General features: G+C 34.0%; 1 protein-coding gene across 11 annotated transcripts in view; it reads left to right on the plus strand.

Annotated features, from left to right (window-relative positions):
- Positions 1 to 23370, plus strand: part of Abi3bp (ABI family member 3 binding protein) — a 235960-nt gene that overhangs the window by 97611 nt on the left and 114979 nt on the right. For all 11 annotated transcript variants that reach the window (XM_047564816.1, XM_047564821.1, XM_047564817.1 and 8 more), the window contains exons 5-9: positions 1503 to 1684; positions 2263 to 2318; positions 12751 to 12799; positions 13773 to 13844; positions 14569 to 14661. In XM_047564816.1, coding sequence (XP_047420772.1) covers positions 1503 to 1684; positions 2263 to 2318; positions 12751 to 12799; positions 13773 to 13844; positions 14569 to 14661 — 452 coding nt within the window. The remainder of the gene's footprint in view (positions 1 to 1502; positions 1685 to 2262; positions 2319 to 12750; positions 12800 to 13772; positions 13845 to 14568; positions 14662 to 23370) is intronic.

Here is a 23370-nt window from a genome sequence, read left to right on the forward strand (position 1 = left end):
AAATGCCTGTTTCTATCATCACATATACCAACTGCTCTTTTATTTACTTAACATGTTTACTTTAAAAAGCAAATAAAGTTTAACTGATACCATTTTTTCTCTCCTTCTACTTCCTGGAAGACAAAGCACAATCATAAATATTGGATTCTTCCAGTATTTGTTCTCTCTTTATAATACTAAGAATAATAATAGTAACATTTCATGTGATGGTTTAATATTTCTGTGAATGTTATGAAACTATATGCTTTTTCTACAATTCCCTGTTTTCATTCAATATGTTATTTGTAATCTGTCTATATGCCGTGCTATTTCCTTCATTCTCATTACTGTGTGCAGTAGTAACGAAATGCCCTTTTCTGCTCTGCCTCTCTTAGACTGTGTAAAGTAGAGCCAGAGGAACTTTTCTTTATGTTGTGATTCTGCCACTGCCAGTGGCAAAATTCACTAGCTGGGTGACGCTGGGCAAGTTAAGTGATTGTCCTGAGACTCAGTCTTCACATTTATAATGGAGGCTTAATAATTTCTACCACTTAAGATATGTTTGTAGGCTGGGGTTGTAGCTCAATGGTGAAGCGTTTGTGGGGCACTGGGTTCAATTCTCAGTACCACGTTAAAAAAAAATTAAAATGAAGGTATTGTGTCCATCAATAACTAAGAAAAAAATTTTTTAAAAAGATGTGTTTGTGGCAAGTGAGAAAACATGAAAACAGGATGTAGTGATGGTGCAAAAAATAATGGTGGAGATTGTATATTTGACAGATATAAATCTGAGTCTCTAAGCAAAGGCCCCATAATAACAGTAATCTTGAGTTTGCATTAATTTTTCTCATTGTACCCTTAACTTAGCTATTGGTCTTAATTCTCTTTTATATCAGTAAGCTTAGTTCATCCTTAAAATGTAGTCCTGGATACACCTTAGTGTTCTCAGGTTCATCTTACAAAATTCAACGTTGTTACCTTTAAAATACTTTCCTTGGAATTAAAAGGCTTAAACTCATAAAATTATGAAATGATGGTATTAAGTATTTATAAAATGATACCTATGTTCTTCTCTATGTATAATCAAAAAAGAATGAATAATATTCTCCAACTTTCATTCTGTAGAGTAGCAAATAATAATAGAACTGAGAATTATGGATTCGATCAGACCATAATTATGCTACTACAAGGACCACCTTCCAACTTGCAATTTGAAATTAAAAATATAAGCATATCTTGAACTATTCTTTTCATGTAATCTGCAAATTTAAAAAAACCTGAACAGTCCAATAATAAATATAGTCTGCTCAATAGATTGAAGTCTGAGATGCATTAAGAAACTTGAAATTGGGCTGGGGTTGTTGCTCAGTGGTAGAGCAAGTGGTAGAGCTTGCCTAGTGTGTGGGAGGCACTGGGTTTGATCCTCAGCACCACATAAAAATCAATAAATAAAAGAAAAGAAACTTGAAATTACATTGTGAATCTCCCTGTGATTTTTAAGGTATTATATTTTGGTTCAACAGATTTTACACAATTCGCTATAGAGAAAAGGATAAGGAAAAGAAATGGATTTTTCAACTCTGTCCAGCCACTGAAACAATTGTGGAAAATCTAAAGCCCAACACAGTTTATGAATTTGGAGTAAAAGACAATGTAGAAGGGGGAATTTGGAGTAAGATTTTCAATCACAAGACTATTGTTGGAAGTAAGTACCTGGAATTGTTTGTTTCAGTAAACTTTTTGTAATATTTTTCCTTTTCCCCTAATTATCTAATTTTTAATTATTTTTTTCTGTAATATAAAATTAGTTAATTTCCATGTTCTCAGTTCCATTTTCTATTTAAGAAAATGCAAACACATTGAATTTAAGTATTTATATTTCAAAATCCTTTTTTAATAATGTGATTTTTAAAATAAGTGGTAAATATTTGATGTCTCCATTGATGTCATAGGCCCTCGTAGTATATTTACATAAATTGCTGACCAGTGAACACCAATTAAGCCAAAAAATAATATCAATAATATGTATAAATGTTTAGAATGGAAAGATAGACCAGTAGAAGTGATTATAAAAATATTTGGGGGGGAGGTGAACCCTCACTTTTCTTCTAGTTATCCTCTCATTAAAACTTAATTGGAATCAATATTTGAAAGGAGAGTACATAATATAATATGCCCAAGTTAGAGTAGAACCCAAGAGAGTAGTTGTCTTCATAATGATGGACTAGAACTGGTTTAGAAACAAGAAGAATTAAAATAATGTCATTTTACCTTTTTTGTCAGGTAAAAACAAAGTGAATGGGAAAATCCAGAGTACATATGACCAAGTCCACACAGTGGTATGTACCAGTTCACGTTTAAGAATTGTTTAAAAATTATATCTGCATTGTATTTTAATTAAAATAAATAAATAGTTTTATAAGAAGTTACTAAAATTATTAACTGATTAGCAATAGGCAAAGTGCTTAGGAATTAGCTTCTTTTTCTTGAAAACAGAACTATGATTCAAAATCATCTCTAATTTGATTGAAACTCTAAAATTCTGAAATTCCATATAGTCATTCTGTTATTTGAATATTCTGGGTATTTTTAGGAATGCTTCTTCTATTGTATGGATTATTTTTTAATATAATACTTCAAAAGCGAGTTGGTTGGTCCACACTCTAGGTACATTGCTAAAATTGAGATCTTTCCTTTTTACTTTCCATCACTTCCTACTTAAAGTAGCCAACATTTTCAAAGTGAAAAAGTTTCAGTTTGGTTTTGACACATGCCCAACTTCTGTTCAATGGTGTAAATGTTTGTATAGTGTATGAGGTAGGCATTTCCTCTCCTGCCTCCAGACTAGATATCCTTTTATGTCTTACTTTAGCAAATATTTTTCAAAGTTTGCTCTGAGAAGCATCATATCAGTTATGTACTACCTAGTATACTGTAAGCCATTGATACAGCCATATAGCAATATTTTCATTTCAAATCACATACCCAGTTGTAAAGTGAAAGTATTATGTCATCAAACAGGATTAGGAGGTACTTGGTAAGAAGATGAAAGTTTGATGCTGGCTTTGTTTCCTATGTACTTAAGTATCCAGCCTGTGAACTACAGAACATGCAGAAGCTGCATGAACATGTAGAAGCTCTCTTCATGAGTGAAAATTTGCTCTTCAGTGTATACATGATCTGCCTGAATGTTTATCTTTTCATGTCTAATTAAATAGTTCACAGACTACCCTACTGATCATGTAGCCCAATTTGAAAAAAAAAAAGTACATACTTAGAAGGACTCCTTTTTGTTTTGTTTTGTTTTATTTTGTTTTGTGTCTGGTGCTGGGGATCAAACCCAGAGCCTCCCCTATGATAAGTCCAGGATCACCATCCCTAGCCTAGAAGGAGGATTCTTTTCAGTGACAGAAAATGGTTCAGGATAAAATAGGACTGAGAATTAATCCTGATAAGACAAGTTGTTTCTATGGTTTCAATTGGCAGAAAAGCATGTTCATTGTGAAATTATTATTGCCAGGAAACTATTTTGATGTTGTGTTGGTCAACTTTGTGTTGCTCTAACCAAAATACTTAACAAGAACAACCTAACGGAGAAAAAGTTTATTTTGAGTTCAAGATTTCAGATGTTCAAACCATGGTTGGCTGACTTCATTGCTCTGGGCTTAAGCAATGCCTAAGATATGGCAGAGGAAAACTTCTCAGCTCATGGCAGCCAGGAGACACAGAAAAGAAGGGTCCATGGACGTATGTGGTCTAGGCCACACCTTCATTGGCCTACTTCTTCCAGCCATACCCCCACCTGCCTATAATTACCATCCAGTAGTCAATTCATATGGATGAATCCACTGATGAGTTTACAGCTCTCATAATCTAATCATTTACCTCTGAATATTCCTGCATTGCCTAACATGAGATTTTGTTGGTTTTTTTTTTTTTTTTCCCTTCTAGGTTTTGCTATTTTTTTTTCTTTTTTCTTTTTTTCTTGTTTTTTTTTTTTTTTAAGGTTTTGCTGTTTTCCTAACTATTTAATATTTAAAGGTTTAGGATGTAAAAACAGTGAAAAATGCATTAACAAATTTACCCATAACAAATCTATAAAAACTAGTATAAAACTATTTATGCTAAAACTTTTAAATTATTTTTTAGTTTTTAAAAATTTTATTTTGGTACAAATTTATGGGGTCCAGTGTGATAATTTCATACATATGTACAGTGGGTTATGATCAAACAGGAAAGTTAGCATTTCTAAGTCCTTAAAATTTATAAAAAAATTTTGATTAGCATATAATAATTACACAATATTATGAGGTACAATGTGATATTTCGGGGCAAGTATATAATATGTATCAAATTGGAGTTATTAATATTTGCATAATCTTATTCAGATTGACTTTTTACAGCATCTATATATCAGAGAGACCATCCAGTATTTGTGTGTCAGACTTACTTCACTTAACCTAATGTCCTCTGGTTTCATCCATTTTGCTGCAAATTATAGGACACCATTCTTTTAATGACTGAATAATAGTTTACTGTGTATGTATACCATGTTTTACTTATCCACTCATCTTTTGATGGGTCTCTAGATTAATTTTATGTAGTAGCTATAGTGAGTAGTGCAACAATAAACATGGGCCTGTAGGTGTCTCTTTGACATACTGATATCATTTTCTTTGGATATATGCCTAAAAGTGGGATTAGCTGGATCACGTGGTAATTTTATTTTTTGTTGTTTGAGGAACCTTTATACTGTTTTCCATAGTGGTTATATTAATTTACATCCCCTCTAATAGTTTATAAGTGTATAATTCTCCTTCCCTTCACATCCTTGCCAATATTTGTTATTGTTTTCTTCTTAATAACAGCCATTCCTAAGTGGGGTGAGACAATATCTCATTGTGGTTTTGATTTGCATTTCACTGACCACTGATGAAGTTGAGCACTTTTTTTTTTTTTTTTTTTTTTTTTTGGTAAATCCACTGGCCATTTGAATTTCTTCTATTAAAAAAAAAGTCTATTTGTATCATTTTTTCATATTCAGATAATTTGATTTTTGCTCTTAATTTTTCAAGTTTCTTTTGTATTTTTGATATTAATACTTTGTCAGATGAATAATTTGCAATATATTTTTCCATTCTATAGCATGTATCTTCACTGTTTTTCTCCTTTGCTGAATAAAAGCTTCTTAGTTTGATATAATCCCATCTATTTTTGTTTTGTTCTCAGTGTTTTTGGGGTCTTATTCAGAAAATTTTTGCCTGTACTGATGTCTCAAAGTGTTTCTTCTATATTTTTCTCCTAGAAATTTCAAAGTTTCTGGCCTTACATCTGGGTCTTTGATCCATTTTGAGTTGATTTTCATGCAGGGTGAGAAATAAGGGTCAAGTTTCAATCTTACGCATGTGGATATCCAGTTTTCCCATTGAAAATTTCCCATTGAAGAGGCTGTCCTTTCTCCAAAGTATGTTTTGATGCCTTTTTCAAGAATCAGTTGTTGTTGATGTATGTAGTTATTTCTGGGCACTCAATTCTGTTTCAGTAATCTGTGGATCTAAAACTTCAGAGTTTTATTTTTCTGTTTTCTAATCATGTTTTTATTACAAAATTAAAATCATTCTAAATATGCAATTACATATCTTACTGTTTTCACTTAGTCAAAATGTGGCTTCAGTATATTTCATGTCATTAAATGTACTTCATAAACATGATTTTAATTGCTGTTTATTACATAATATAACTATATTGTCATCTATTTAATTAGTTTCCTGTTAGTAGGCATTCAAGTTATTTCTTATTGTTTTTGATTTAAATGACGTTATAGTGAACTCATCATGAATCCTTGTTCACATTTCTGATTGTTTCCTTAAAACAGATACTTAGAATTATCTATTACTAGTTTAGGGTTTTAGCCTTTTTAAGTCTTCCTAATATATATGGTCAAATTTCTTTCCAGAAAGTCCGTATCACTTTACAATCTTGCCAGGAATATACCAGAGTATATCTTCATGTAATCCTCTCATTGTCAACATTATGTATTTCCATCACCAAAACTTTAACCAGTGTGATAGTTTTAGATGGTTACTTTAATTTCCATTTCTCTGTTTGCTGATAAGTCAGTACTTTCTTCATTCGTTTATTAGACATTTGTGTTTTCCATTTAATGAACTTTATTGCAGTTCTTTGTTCATTGGACATTTCATGGGGTTTTTTATTGAATGGTTTAAAGACTTTATGGATTAAAGAACATTGATCCTTTGTGATATCATCTAGAACACATTTGTTATCAATTAATTTTATGGGAATTTTTGAAGAAGGCAAGTCTTGAAATTTGCTCAATTACATTATTAGACTTTTCCATTGTTATATCTTCAGTTGTGTTATATTAGAAAGGCTTTCCCTCTCCAGAGAGCAGATAAGTATATTTCCATCCATTTTTTAGTTTTATAAATGGTTTTATTTTGTAATAATTAAACTCTAAGCTATATGGATTTTATTTAACTATTATATATATTAAATATGTATATAAAGTTTTTGTATTTATTGGACTTTGTCTTTTTTCTAAATAGCCAATTGACTTAGTACTCTGTATTGAATTATACCACTAAGGTCTCTTTGATTTTGTCTCTCTTAAATCCAATCAGTATTGTGTAGGAAAGATAAATCTGCTATACTGCACATGTGGATTAGTATAATAGAATTGCTCTTTCATCCTCTTCTAGAACAGTCTTCATTTTCTGTTGTGAATGGTTTCCTAGGAAGAATAGCTTATCTCTGACCTTCTTGGCTGTCATTTTCAATCTTTCATGTGATTTGATGATGTCATTTTTTTCATTCCTTCTTTTCAGTTATCATATCTAAAAAAAATTTATTTATTTTGGCAGAATATTTCATTTAGTGTGTTACTCAGCAAGATTAGGAAAACTGATTGACATTTTACTATGGAGTAACTTAATTTTTTCTCCTCATTATAAAGAGCCATGATAGGAAGGGCTAGGGAGAAACTTCCTGTGTCTCTGACACACAGCCAAACATTTTATCACTTCAAGCTGTGAGGTGGAGCACCCACAATCAGCCAGCTCTGATGAGCTGTACTTTAAAACTCTTGGTTATTTCCAAAGGAAAACCCAAATTCATTGAAAAGATATATTAAGGTTTCTCTGTGAAGCTTTCCTTATGATTATCCTCAAAACAGCAGAAAAATAAACTGACATCTGTGCTCTTGGACGCTCTCAGACAGGGAAAAGTTCAAAAGAAATTATGTGGGACAGCCTTCAACCATCCTATATGACCACACAGAATTGATTTTGAAAACCAATCTGATACTTTAGCGGTATATTTCAGTCCAGATAAAGTCTGTGCCCAAATATTCACCCATGTCTTCTCTGAGACTGATTTTAGAAGGCAGTATTTCAAGAGATGTAAAATTAATTCCAGATGTTTTACTTTTTAAGGTTTCAAGCAAAAGACACATTGAAAAATGTGTTCATTCATTATACATCCTTACACCTAAACCTAATAAGCAGTAAAAACTCCCTGAAACCTTCCTAAGAGGGTTATTCAAAATGGGAAAAATCATGTGAACTTTAGGCTGTCCTTTTTAAAAGATAAATGATATTTAGGTTAAAATTTTTGAAAAAAAAATTTAAGACATCCCATCTTATCCATCTGGTTGTGTTATACATTGTAATTCATGTATGTAGTTGTGTTCTGAAGGCAAGCCCCAGTAGAGCTATGGCAGGGTTGTGTAGCAGGATGTCTTCTGGTGGGTCACCACCTTTGTCCTATCTATTGTTAAATACTTTCCATAGCACTCCTGCCTACACCTCTAGAAAAATCAGAAAGGGTGTGTGCATAAACATAGCTATATTTTTTGTATGTAACATAAATTGTATGACTTGAGATCCATGTAATTAAGAAAGAAAAATACACTTACCATGATACTTGTGCTGTTTTTACCATTTTGAGAGTCTATTATATTCTTTTTTATGAAAGTACAAACAAATGTTTACTATTAGATTTTCTTATTTTAAGAAATAATAATAGAAAAAATGACTAAATTTTTAATATATTATCTCTTTTTAAAAAGTTATCTAACTAGTTCATTAAATAGAATCAATTTTTTAGTGAGTGGCACACTTAAAATGCATATTTTGAAATATAAATTTAATTAAATCAAAATCTCCTGGGTTTTCTACTAAAATAGAACATTTATTTTTACTTTTTTTTTTCTGTTCCAAATCCACCCATATTTTAGGAAAGCCATATCTTTTATTGATAAAAGTAAGTGTTGCCAATGTTTAAAGTGTATCACCAGATGAGTCATGCGAATAAAAAGAATTACCTTTATAATCCTACCCACACTTTAAGATTGTGTAACCTTCTACTCTTAACAATCCTTGTCTCAAGCAGAAACTTGAAAAATATATATGTAGACCAACAATATCATCAAAGGTATATGTCTCATACCTTTCCTGCTGACCAGAAATTTGAAGACTGAGAAGTAGAATGTTAGATTCATTTCAGCCAGATATTATATCGAATCAGTATGTTTCATAACTTTCATTAGAACGTCCTAAAAAATGAATTATAACCAGAATCTAACATGTCCAAGTTCTTCTCATGTGGTTTGGCTCTTGAGTCACTGATATTTGATTTTGAGCAACCTTTAGCCCCTCCCAAAGTGGACAGCTCCTCTTTCTCAGGGCCTGAAAATAGTTACATCTAAAATGAATATTTTGACACCACAAAAATCTCCAAATGGACACACCTACAAAAAATAGCATCCTTATGTTATTAATTTTATTAAGCCGAATTTTCAAAACAATATTAGGAGGAAGTTAGTATACTGCAGGGTCAGTTGAAATTTCCTGTTCTATGCGAGGGTCGCAGCCATTGTGTTTGTTTCTAAATACGCATAGACTTTCTCTAGCCATGACCAAAAAAGCACATTAGATTTGTCTCAAGGGCATTTCCCTTTACCACTTCAGCATTCTTTCCCCATTAAGTGTCACCATCTGCATACTCGGTCACAACATCCAAGACAAACAGTAAAAGTGAATTCTCATAAACAATCCTGCTCTAGGAACATAAGAACCTAGGTTGTAAAGGGAAAGGTGTCTGGAAAAGCAGAAACAGACAACACATCTCTTATAGGGCGGCAGGTAAATACACAAACTTTCTGGCAGGTAACATTTGAAAAATACTTGCTAAATGAAGGGAAGGATGAGAACTATGGGAGGAAGTAGTGACAGAGGGTTACAGTAAGCCTAGGGGTCATAAAGCTACAGAGCAAAGAGAGTCAACAGGAGAAACTGCTTAAGAATTGCTTCCAGGGTGGTGTCCATGGTGAGTGGTATTATGCTGATGCCATGTGTCTTACTCAGTCTGTTTTGTGCTGCCAAAACAGAATACTACAGACTGAGTAATTTATAGAGAACAGAGATTGATTATAAAACTTCAGAGACTGTGAAGTCCAAGATCAAGGAGCTGGCATCTGAGGAGGGCCTCCATCCCATGATGGAAGGCAGAGGGTCAGGAGAGCATGCCTGAGGGTTGGAGGGAGCCAGACTCATTCTTTTTTTCAGGAACCCATTCCAGTATTAACTAACCAACTCCCCAGATAATGGTGACCTAATATCCTCTTAAAGGTCCCACTGCTGCATTGGGATTACATTTCTATCACCTGAATTTTGAGGGACAAATTCAAGTTATCGCATCATAACAGCCCCAACTACATGGCAGCCTGCAGAACTTTCACTCCCTCTTCCCCCTGCCAAACCCCACACCACCTGTACCTGTGACTCCGATGCTCATGAATAGATGTTCATGACAAGCTTAAGACAGCAAGGAAAGTGATGTCTTTTAAAAAATATTGTACATCAAACTCAGATAAAAGGGGGTAGTAATTGTTTAAACACTGTCGTCTTAAAAGTTATCATACTATTTCATTTTCTGGTGAGTCCAGGTAACAGATGTTTCCATAAACTTTTTTTTCAAGTACATATAAAAAGGATTCATACCTTGTGGATTTCTGGATAAGAATTTTATATTCTTTGACAGAGATGTATGAGGTAGTGGGACTTTCCTGATGCCCTTTAAAAACATTACTTCTTGCTGCACAGGAGATTGAAAAGGAGAATCTCAAGTTTAAGGCCTGCCTTGGTAACTTACAACATCCTGTCTCAAAATTAAAACTAAAAATGACAGTTCAGTGATAAAGTGCAACTGGGTTCAATCCTCAGTAGTGGGGCAGGGTGTGGGGAAGAACCTACCTATTGAGATGTAACTATCCAGTGTTGGTGGATCTTTGGATTGCAGATTAGATAAAACAGCAATTATAGGTCTAGAACGAACTGCATTCTGCAGCTAAATGATTTCTTTCTTTTTGGCAGCACAAATTGTACCTATAGTCTTGTCATCAAGTTAATAGAACATTGGTCTGTACTCACGTAAGAACTCAGAGCAGAATTTGTTCCATTCATGTGAAGAGTAAAATATTTTCCCTTTGTCAAAAAAAATCGTTTGTCTTAAATTAATTGTTACAGCACAGGGAAGAAAAATTGGTATAATACAATTCAAAGGCAACAAACACAGCCACATGTAAGCATCTCTGCTATAATGTGTTAGGTGTTTCTGAAAAACTTCACTTTCTGCAGAACATGTACATGTGACCATAATTACTAATAGTATATAATTCAATATTGCTAAGATAAGTATCAAATGTCTCACCCCAAAAAAAGGATGGATAAGTGGTAGACAAGTTTATTAGCTTGATTTAATCACTCTGCATTGTATATTTTTATCAAAATGTCACATTGTGTATCCTAAATATATATACAATTATGAAAAAAATCTAAAAATAGAAGTGGCAAAAATAAATGCTAATGGTTTTAGTATTTTAAAAAATTCTCAGATGTGGTAGAGACCATCATATACCTGCAGCACTTTTCCTAAAGTTTTCATAGGTAAGAGGTAGATAGTGCAGTAAAGGGGAGCCAGGTAGACTACTCTTAAGGGGGACCCAAAAATATAACATGCCACAGGTCTGTCTGTCCTCTCCAGAGAAGGATCTGTGTGCAAATGCTGAAAAAAAAATCTTTCTTATATTGAAGCAGAAAGGGGTCTTCCTACCAGTGTGACCTCTAAGCTGAGAGTATTTTTCTTTCTCATTGAAGGCTGTGCTTACTATTCTCCTCCCTTTTGCTGGGAAAAATCATGTCTAAATTATGTTTAAATCATTTCCCTCTTCACCAGAAGTGTGCAAGCTAAGTTTCCACACAGAAGCATATATGGCAGCTGAACAGACTGTAGATTAAGGTAACTTTGCCTGATTAGAAATGTAATTCCCCTTGAAAGGAATCTGGCAAATAGATGAAAGTATGCAAAACAAAGTCACTATCAGTTTATAAGAAATAACTGCTATTAAAAATAGCACAACCATGATGTCTTTTCTTTTGATCTTTTATTTCTGTATATTTGCTATAAAATTGCATCAGACTGTGGATGCATATTTGTATTTTTTGTGTTTATTCATAATCTTTTTTGTGTTTATTCATATTTTCTACTTTTTTAAGTAAAAGTAAAAAATCAAACCACATAATTTATTTAATAAAACCTATATTGTTGGAGAATAAGATTGTTTTAAATTATGGTAATAAACATTCTTGTACATAAATGATTGTATCTTTGATTAATTCCTTAGGCTGAGATGGTAAGGAGGAAATTGCTGGGTCAATGACTACAGATACCCCTTTGCAAAAATTACCTGATGATAGTAAACATTTGTGTTTTTTAAATATGAGAACCTTAACTCAAGAAAAATAGGTTGGTGTGATGGCCCTTCTTTAACATGGGCATATAATTTATTAAAATGATAGCATGTAAATAAGTCTCTTGCTCATAACTATAAACCCCTCTTTGCCCAGTATCTCACATCCACACATTGTTCACAGTCAACAGATCTGTTAACATGGTGTGTCTACATCATGAACACAAGTTAGACCAGGTATCCAAAACTTTGACAACCTTTCAGCTCACCTCTGATCTTTGCATGGCTACATGTTGCTCTCATCTGTCATATTCCTGGTTTCTGATGATGTCCAGCAGTAACTCTGCTTTAAAGCATAAACCTAGTTCAAGCCGCTGTGTGGCATCAAAACCTCCAGTGGAACCTCTGAGGCAATTGGGTGAGAGGAGGAAGCATAGTCCCCTGTAACATGCCTTTCTAATTCTGAAGTCCCTTGTGTGTAAGTAGGTGCAGATGGTTGAATACAGTCTTTGAAGTAAGAACCATCTGAGACAGTTCTGCCCTCTCAGGCAATAAAGGCTTTGTTCTAGCAGCTCATAGAGGTTGTTGTGTCTGTAGTAACAGCAGCAGCAGCAGCAGGGTATGCTTGAACAATTGATCTTGGTGGGCTTTAAAAGATAATATGTAGCTTAGCATCTTTTTGAGAGGCAATGTAAAGACAGAACTTGCCTGAGTCACTTCTCAAATTGAATGAAGATAAACCTATATTCAACACTGAGGAATTCATTTCCTTCCCTTGCAGTTTCTAACTAAATGAGAGTTCCAAATAAATTGCTTCTGTCAATCCCTTTGGATAATTGTGGGGGAACTCAAGTGAGCCCAATAAAATAGAGGCAGATATGTGTGCTAAAGATCTATCCAGTGACTATTAAACCTGCCTGAGAGAAGTCATTGAAGACAAGAAAGGACTGTTTAAGTTATTAGCATTGAAGTGAAAGTTGATTTTCTCCCTCTCTTTTCAGCCAGCTTATGTCCCAAAGAAACTGATTCCAATAACAATCATCAAGCAAGGTAATTAGTCTGCTCTGGGTATGTAAGAACTAGCTTTAATATACTTTTACACTAAGATAATTACATATTTTCTCAAATTCTTTGATTGCTGTTTTTCAGAAAATGTTTGAAGTAACTAGTATGGTCTAGTAAATTAGCACTGAATAGATCATTTGGGCTCTTGTACCAATATGCAAAACCTTGCAAAAGTCACACTGTTTGGACAACCCCAGACAAAGCAACCATAAGAAGTATTAAATTTTAAAAACAAATATATTAACAAGTATTAATTTTAAAAACAAATATGTGGAACTTCATTCAAGATTAAGATATCATGCATGAAGAAAGTCATTAATAGAATATTTATATTATGATGTTAAAATGAAAACTGTGATTTAGTGGTCACTTAGGGAAAGTAAAGATGCTCAGGTTTTAAGAATTATGTCTATTTCAGTATCCAATTGTGGTTTTTTTTTTTTTTTTTTTTTACTTTGTTATTCACATCATTAAAATGATTCCATTATTTCCAGAAAATTTCTTGATGGAAGAGATGAGGGCTTAAAATAGTTCTTCATTTTAAGAAAACACAATATCTTATGTGTACTTTCAAAACAGGCTCAGTTAGAACTGAAATTATCTAGAGTCTCTGCTTCAAGAATGTATGTTTCTGCTTTTTCATTTCTTCATCATGGTCACATTTTGTGCTAGTTTCAATTGACTTGGGGAAAGGGCAGTTTTCAGGGAGTGGAGATAGGAAGGAAATTTTTCAATAATTAGAGGTAACACTTTATGATAGAATAATACCTTTTGTTACCTAAAGGCAGAGGTATTTAGGTAATCCTAAATTACCTGTGTAGCCAGCTCACTGAGTTGCTTTTTATTAATTGCTAAGCTTGGATTAGGACTTTCACAGGACAGATGGCTTCACATTATTAGCTCCTTACTGCCTCCTGTTTTTAACCCCAATGCACTATTATCTTTTGTATTTCAACAGTGATTCAGAATGTTACTCATAAGGCTTCAACTAAATCCCCAGATAAGACTCCCTATGGAGGACCAATACTAGGTGAGTCAACCTTGAAACCTGTGTCTAGAATCAGCAGCTTAGAGTATCTTTTAATAATAGGGCCCTGAAAGAGTTTTGCACCACAAGTAGGTCTGTTAAATTGTCCATCCATTTTCTTTCCCTGTGTACCACCCTGACATGTGTCCCTTCCAGGCTAATAGCCAAGAGATGCTGCCTTTATCATGGTGTGTTCAAGAAGTAGCCTTAGCCCATGCCCAGTGGAAATGATGGTGTTCATCCTACCTGCCCATAGGGTTGTTTGAAGTTATGAGGGAGTCTTCCTTATATTGAACTGTTCTTTTAAATTTCACTATCATTGGGTTGGAGACGTAGCTTGATGGTAAAATGCTTGCCTAGCTTGCAGGAAGTCCTGGCATATATTTATATATAAATTTATATATATTTATATATACTAATACTGGCATATATTTATATTTAAATAATTGATAATAATCTTGGTTCACCACACATCTTAAGCAGACATTTTGTAATTTTCAAATTTATAGATTAAATCCAGAGGATTTCAGTTGTTCAGTTCTAAATATGAAAAACACTATTTAAAAGGTATGATCATATTTTCTCCCAACATTTTAAATTTGGGGTCAAAATTGACTAACCAAAATAAGTGCTAAGCTTCATGTTCTAGTACCTGATGTTGTGAGCTTTATTTTATGTCATGATTTATTGTCTTCCCCTATCATATTTATATTTATTTTCCTTCCAGTTCACCTTATTATACCAGGTCCTAATGACACCACTGTAAAACTTCCTACATCCATAATGTTTGAGATTTCAGATGCAATCAAGACACAATTGGGTAAGCAGCAAAATTCTACATTTGGACTTTTCATTGACTGTGTACTAGTACTGACTTGGAATTCTTAGGATATTCAAGGAATCTTGCAAATGAGATGTTTGATTGCAAAGTAAAAAGTAGCAGCAAGGAGGTTGGAGTGTTAGAGATATTTGTACAAATAACATTCTGTCATAAATATAAATATTTAACTATAGATGTTGTATAAATGTATTTATATATGCTTTTAAACTCATTAAACTATGTTATCAAGGTGCCACGAGATATATTCAATGAGAAATAATGAAGGTCAGATATATCAGAATTACTATTTACTTGAGATTGATATTGCTTCCTACTTCTAGAAAGAACTGGTGTGATTTCAGTGTTAAAAAACAAAACATAATTTTAAAAAATAACAGTAAAATCCACTAAAAGGGGAACCAAGGAATAATTGTGGTGGTCTCTGGGATGACCGAGTTGCTCTTTTTGAGTATCAAATTAGACTCTGAATTGTCCCTATAGAAGAGGATCTCAAACTTGATTGAGGATCAGAAGCATCTAGTGGGCTTCTGAACATATAGATTGCTAGGACCCATCCTCTAAGTTACTTATTCAATAGTTCTGGGGTAAGGCCTTAAGAGTTTGCATTTTTAACAAGTTTCCAGGGACCATACTTTGAGAACTACCCTTAATGTTTCTAGAGAACATCTTGGATTGGCAAATGGGGAAGAAACAACATGATGTGGTATAAACTGAACAAGACATAAAAGGGAAAATGTTTTCTCTGAGCTAAGCACTACCTGCAAACATTAGCGTTTAATATATAATTGAATTAAGAAGTGGTATGGATGTAGAAACTGAAGTCCAAGCCCAACTTGGGCAGCTTTCATTCAACAAATACTTATTAAGCATTATTCCATGCCTGAACTGCAAGTTCCTGGGAACTATAATGGTGAGTTACACAAACCTAGTGCCTGCCCATACTGGAACTTCAGACATGGCACTTACGGAAAAAAGTCAGTCTTCCAACAGTGCAGCAGAAATTAAGTTAATGCCGTCTCTTTTTTAGTTAAGAGAGTGAAGAAATGACAAATGAGATATAACAAAATACTCTTATTTTAATAAAATACTATGGAAGAGGGGCAACATGATGGAATAGAGTCATCTAGTACTCACCTACTTCTCCATAAGACTGAAAAAAAACAACAGGTGTGTAGCTGCTTGTTGAGGTACATGACTGGGAGAGAGCACTAGAATTTAATGATGAGATGAAGGTCTGGTGAAACCTGGAGATTTTGTATAACAGACTAGCAAGAGAGAGAGTGCACCAGAACCCTGCTGAACAGCAACACATCTAGTGGAAGGAAAGTATCCCCTTAGCCAAGGCATAAGTGAAAGAGGAAGTCCCAGAGAGCTCCATTAGCACAGAATGCAGCCTCAACACTTAAGAGAACTAGAATCTTCAAAAAGCTGGTTTTAGTAGTTCACTGTATTTCCCAGGAAATCCTCAGGGTGCTGTAATCAGGAGCCATCTTAAGAAAAGTATTACTGTCTGAGAGTATACTGTTCTGGGGGACAGAAATACCAGCATTTCCCACTTCAAGGATCCTGCAGTCATTTCATTAAGAGGCTTCAGCAAGTGACCATCTCATGAATTAGCCTTGACTTGGGGAGTAACTCTGACCCAGGTCTGCTTAGTTTTATGGTGTGGGAAATGCACATAGCATTATGCAGAAGGTGCTTCTCTATAAAATCAGTGGTTTAGATTACATGCCTTCTGAGTCCAGGGAGTACAGTCTCATGTGGTTTCACGCAGGAACCAAGTCTGAGGTCCAGGGTCAAAGGCCACAGAGCTTATGGATTCTGAATCCTGCTGCTCCCTCCCAACACAGATCTCTGTGACACTGTCCCTTCTGTGTCTGGGGACACATCACAGTGCTAGTATTTGTCCAGCTGGTGGATTGTGCAGTGAAAAAGCACAGAAGATAATCTTGGCCTGGCACATTTTGTATTCCATGCCAGCGTGCTCCAGCGTCAGCCACAAATCACTCCTGCTAGTCACCCAGCAACTACAGTTGAAAAAATGGGGCATGTAAAACCCATAGCCATTGCATGGGGGGTGCAGAGTCTAAGAAGACCTGAAGAGAAGCTCTGATCAGCATAGGTCCCAATCATCCACCCTAACACCTTCATCCAAGCACCTTGGCAAGGGGTATTTTATTTTAATTTTTAAAAAATTTTCCCTTTTTTATGTTTTAATGCTTCTCCTTTGTAGTTGTTTTCTCAGTCTGCCTTTTATTTTTTATTTATTTTTCCCCTTTTCCATTTTTTAGATTTTTATATTTTTGGTTTCATCAATTTATTTATTTATTTATTTATTTTTTGGTGGTGCCAGGGATTGAGCCCCAGGACCCTGTATCCATTGGGGGGTGCTTTGCTACTGATGTACATTCCCAGACCAGTTGAGAGGAGTTATATGTAGCTCCAGTGGGCACTTTGACAGATACTTAAAGAACGGGGGAGATAAGAGCTGACAGTCATCCATCCAGTAACAGGAAAAGGGGGGCTCTGAGATTTACTCCTGGAGAGAGACCCACACAATAACAGCAGAGAGGAATAATACAACCATTATGGACACTGCACATATGAGAGTACTCTGCACTGATCACCCCCACACCCAATCAGATCACACATTGTTAATAAGACTGAGTGTGGGTGCCAGAGAGGGGGAGTAGGAATCCCAGCCCATACCTGTCCCTGTGAAACACCAGTAATTGTAGCAATATCTAAACAAAGAATAAAAGCTTCCTCCCCTTCACCACAATTGGAGCAACCAATATCAGAATTGCTTTCAAGTAACAGGTCCAATATCAATAGTACCTATGGAAATCCCCAACTACTTAATAAGGGGCTTCCATTTTCATTGTAGGAATAACCACAGGGTTCACCCAATACTGTGCTGTATATACCATACCTGCTTGCGTTGCCAGAGGGCCCTCACTCTTATAAGACCTATGAAAGAGGGCTTCCCTCAGATTCTGATACTGTACTTACTGTATCCAGACTCGCTAGTCATGGCCAAAAGAAACCACAGAGAGATTAAATTATGGAGTCTAATAGGAAATAAACTCAATATTGTACAACAAACCAATACCCTAAGACATGATGCAAAGTGAAAATTGCTTATTAAGAAAGTCATCATACAAAAGTAGAAGAGATATCCATCCCAACAGATGTGCAAATCTCAAAAACACAAGAAATATGAAAAGCAAGTTAACATGACACCTCCTAAAGTTCATAACTCTCTAGAAACAGATTCACAAAATATTAAGTGGATGAAATGCTAGATATGGATTTTAAAATAATAATCCTAAGAAAGCTCAATGAAATACAAGGGAATACAGATAAATGGTTAAATGAGTTAAGGAAGACAATGAAGGATGTGAGGGTGAATTCAGGAAAGAGAGTTTTTTTACAAAGAGTAACAGAGAAATCTTAGAAATTAAAAGTTCAATAAGTCAGATAAAAATCTCAGATGAAAGCCTCAAAATAGGCTACATCAGGCAGAAGAAAGAATATAAGAGCTTGAAGACAAGTATTTTGAGGTGTTATACTCAAACAAAAATAAAGAAAAAATAAGGAAGGAAAAGAACATACAAGGTCTCTAAGAAGCCCTTTAAAAAAATCAAATGTTCAGCTCAACGACCTACCTGGGGAGAAAAGCTACAGGCAGATGATGTAGAAAAACTCTTCAAGGAATAATAGAAAATTTTTCAAGTCTTAGAAAATACATGGACATCCAGGTACAAGAGACATGTAGAATACCAAATATACATAATCAGAATAAGAAGAACTGCTTTATGATGCTATAGTTAAATTGCCTAAAGTACAGGACAAAGAAATAATATTAAATCTATAACAGAAGAACCAAGCTACATTTAAAGGCTAACCCTTAAGACTAACAGCATTTAGTTAGTCCCTAAAAGACTCAAAAGAAAATCTAAAGGTCAAGAAATCATGGAATGATGTGTCTCAAGTTCTAAAATTTGAAATTTCTAACTACCAACCAAAATTAACTATTCCCAGCAAGGCTAGTCTTCACAATTGAAGAAGAATAAAGACCTGATGTGATAAGTATAAACTAAGACCACCAGAATTACAGAAGATGCTTAAGGAAATTCTACATGCAGAAGAAAGAAAAAAAAAATCACCATCATGAGAGCACATGAAAGAATAAATCCCATGAGAAGGATAGATACACAAATTAGAAATAGGAAAGAATCAGCCATCAAATTTCAAAGATTAATAAGAGGAAATAAAGAATATTTAAAACAATCAGAAGAAAAGTCAACAAAATGACAGATGAGAGTCCACAATTTGAATAGCTTTGAATATGAATTATCTTAATTTTCCAATGAAAAGACACTAAATGAACTAGAGAACAAGAACCCAACAATATGTTACTTATGTGAAACATGTGAAACTCACCTCACCTGCAAAGACATATGCAGACTAAAAATAAAATGATAGAAAATAAAATCCAAAAGCAAGCAAGAGAGATAAAGAAGGTCACACATATAGGGGAAAATTCATCAATAAGATACAATGGTTATGAATTGACATGTTGAAGCATCCACTTTTATAAAAATATGAAACACACATGCACCAAAAAAACAAAAACCTACTAGACATAAAGGGAAAGATAGGCCCCAATATCATAATTCTGGGTGACTTCAATTCCCCACGCTTATCAGTGGATAGAACATACAAAAAAATTAACAAAGAAACATCAGAGTTGAATTACACTATAGATAAAATGGGTTTAACAACGTATAGAATATTCCATTCAATAGCTGCAGAATATACATTCTTTTCATTAGCTTATGAAACTTTTCTTAAAATAGACCACGTATCAGGTCACAAACCAAGTCTTAACAAATTGAAAGAAGTTGAAATAGTATCTTGCATCTTCTCTACTCACTAGTAAAGAATGAAACTAGCAATCAACAGCTATAGAAACTGCATGAATTATACAAACACATGGAAAGTGAACATCATACTTTGGAATAAATTATAAGTCACTGAGGAAATCACAGGGGAAATTAAAAAACATCTTAAATCAAACAAAAATGGAAGTACAGCGTACCAAAACCTATCGAGTGCAGCAAAAACAATTCTAAGAAGGAAGTTTATAGTTTTTATAGTGAGTATACCTGCATTAAGAAAGAGAGATTCATATAACCTAATGAAGAATCTCAAGGTCTTAGTGAAAAAAGAACAAACCCAAAATCAGTAGTAGGAAGAAATAACATAGGTCAGATCATAAATAAATGAAATGGAGACTAAAAGAAACAGTACAAAAGATTGATGAAATCAAGAGTCAGTTCTTTGACAAGTCAAGCAATATTGACAAAACAGAGTCGGATAAGAAACAATATTTTGAAAAACTATATGTCAGTCACTTGGAAAATGTAGAAGAAATGGACAAATTTCTGAATGCATAATTATACCTATTAAAATTGAACAAAGAATTATAATATCTAAATAGATAAATGAAAAGTAATGATATTGTCTCCCAACAAAGAAAATTCCAGGACCAGGTGGTATCACTGCTGAATTTTACCAAAATCTTAAAGAATAATTAACATCAATGTTCCTCAAATTATTCCATAAAATAGAAAAGGAAGGAATCCTTCTCAACTCATTCTTTGAAACCAGCATTACCCTGCTACCAGAACCTGACAAGGACACAAAAACATCAACAAAAAAGAAAACTATAAATCAATATTTTTGATGAACATAGAGGTAAAATCTCAATAAAATACTTGCAAATAGAATTCAGCAGCACATTAAAAAGATCATATACCTTGTTTAATTTGGTTTCATTCCAGGGATGCACAGATGGTTGAACATGTGCAAATCGATAAACATAACACATCACATAAGTAGAATCAAGGATAAAAATCACATTATCATCTCAATAAATGCAGAAAACATGTAATAAAATTCACCATCCCTTCATGATAAAAATCCCTGAACAAACTATGTGTAGAAGAAGCATAGCTCAACATAATAAAGGCTATTTATAACAAACCCAGAGCCAACATCATACTGAATAGGGAAATACTGAAAGCATTTCCTAAAAGAAATTTTCTTCTAATTATACTTCTTTGGGGAATCGTGCCACATGGAGATGTTCAGTTTTGTTCATACAAAGCCAAGCAACTTAAGTTAGATGAAAACAAAAACACAGCAATTTCAGTCTCTCCGTGTGTTTTTAAAAATCTAGACCCTTAATTTTGCATAAGCAGAATTATCAGGACATGGAAGTTGGTTTTTTTCCATATTTTGCTCATTCGGTGCTAGGCAACCAGATAAAAGTTTTAAAAAGTAAAACTTTAAGTTCCTCTCAGGTGTTAATTTTGAGAAATTCCTGGAAAGAGAAGGAGGAAAACCTTATGTAGTTGGAAGTACACACCCAGGATTCTTGCATTCATCTGTTTTCTGCCCAGAGACTATATTCTTTACCTTGTGCCTGGGACGGACTTTTTGGAAGGAGAAGAAAAAATACCCAGCCAATCTCATTTTTATTTGGTCCCTAATATGTTCACCAAAACTACAAAGACCAGGGTTTGTGAAGGATGGTCAAGTGAGAAGAGTTACTTTCTAGATGACTGGTGCCACTTTTGAACCAGAAGATATGATGTTTTATTCCTTAGTCTTCAGTGATATTTCCTGTTCATTTTTTTTTTTCTTTTGCCAAGTTTCACATGCTACCTTAATATGAATTTAGTCTTTGGTGCTTTTTCTAACTTCGGGAATTATGTTGGATTTGTTTTTGTTTTTGTTTTTCTGGTATGATTCAGGATAGTGTTATTTTAATAAAAATATTAAATGCAAATATATGTGTAAATAAAAATAAGAAATACCTTTTAAAACTAGATTTCTGGGGAAATACCTGTCTTAAACTTAGCATATGAAAAATTTCTTTTGCACTGAAGAGACTGATATTCAGCGTGTTTAAAAATGTCCAGTATATCCAAGAAAAATCCTATCAAATGTATCATCATAACAGATTATGTTTCAAAAAAACTACATAAAATTTGTCTTTAATCTTTTATTGTATAAAACGTTTGGAAATACCTATATTTAGTGAAATAGTTACTACAGTCACATCAACTAACATTCATCCCTTTACATAGTTGCCTTTTTGTGTATGTGATAGCACCAAAAACCTACTTTCTTAACAAATTTGTGGCATATAATGCAATATTATAACTGTAGACTTTTATGTTGTGTCTTGTATTTCTGAACTTATTCATCCTCTGCCTCCTTTTACCCTCTATCCTATATTTCCTCACTTCCTATCCCAAACCCCACCCCAGCTATCTGCCATTTTATTCTGTATGTGAATTTTTTAAAGATACTCCATATGAATGAGATCATGCAGTTTTTCTTTATGTGTCTGGTTTATTTTACTTAGCATAATGTCCTCCAGGTTCATTCATGTTGTCATAAACAGCAGAATCTCCTCCATTTTAAAAATGGAATTTTAAAAATTCCATGTGTATCCACCAGTTTCTTGATCCAGTCATCTGTGATAGATACTTAGATTGTTTCCAAACATTGGTTGCTGTGGATAATGCCTCAGTAGAAATGGGGGTGCATGTGGCTCTGAGGTGTTTACTTTATTTCCTTTGGGCATATACCCATTAGAGGGATTGCTGACTAGTTTAAATGATAGCTTTATTTTTAATTTTTTGAATCAGTTTCATACTGTTTTCCATGACTGTAACGATTTAGATGTTCCCTTAGCTCTACCTCATTTTTCTCTTATCTTTTTGATAATAGCCATCCTAATAGGATTGAGATGATAACTTGTGGTTTTAACTTATATTTCCCTAATGAATGGTGATGTTGATCGCATTTCCCGTTGACCATTTTTATGTCGTCTTTGGAGAAAAGTCTATTCAGGTCTTTGCTCATTTTGTCATCAGATTTTTTTTTTCTATTTCTTAAAATATTTTTAATTGACACAGAACAATTATTCGTATTTATGAGGAACAGTGTGACATTTCAACTCATGTATTTAATGTGCCATGGATCAAATCAGGGTAACTGGTGTATCTATCACCCCAATGTACTTCATTGCTTTAGGAACATTAGAAATCCTATCTACTAATTATTTTGAAATATTCAATAAATTGTTGTCAGCCATAGTTTTTCCACTGTGTGACAGAACATTACTGAGTTGTATGAATTCTTCATGTGTTTTGGATACTGAGTCCTTATCAGATACATGGTGTGCTAATCTATAGGCCCCTCTTCATTTCATGGATCATTTCCTTTGCTGTGCAGAAACAATGTTTTTACAAAAAGAGCGTGGGTATAAACAGTTTTTTATACTACCAAGGGAGAAATAAACTTTCCTGAAGTTAATTATCACTGCAGAATTCAGAAAAGTTGTATTTTTTAAGAGAGTAAATTCCAAAAATAATATCCCTATTCCAGCAGAGCCCATCACGGGACATCAAGAGATCTAATAGCTTTTGTTCTAAGAACACATGGTGTGAATAATGAGAGAAATAAACAAGAAAGCAAGTATTACACACTCATCTCCAAGGGATATTCAAAGGGTTTGCCAAAGCCAAGACAGCCTGCCAAATATTGAGGGAAACAACTGTGCTGAAAAGGTACAGAAGAATAATGGAGGAAAAGGGATTTCCTGAA

This window comes from Sciurus carolinensis, chromosome 9 (genome assembly GCF_902686445.1).
Source record: "Sciurus carolinensis chromosome 9, mSciCar1.2, whole genome shotgun sequence".
NCBI lineage: Eukaryota > Metazoa > Chordata > Mammalia > Rodentia > Sciuridae > Sciurus > Sciurus carolinensis.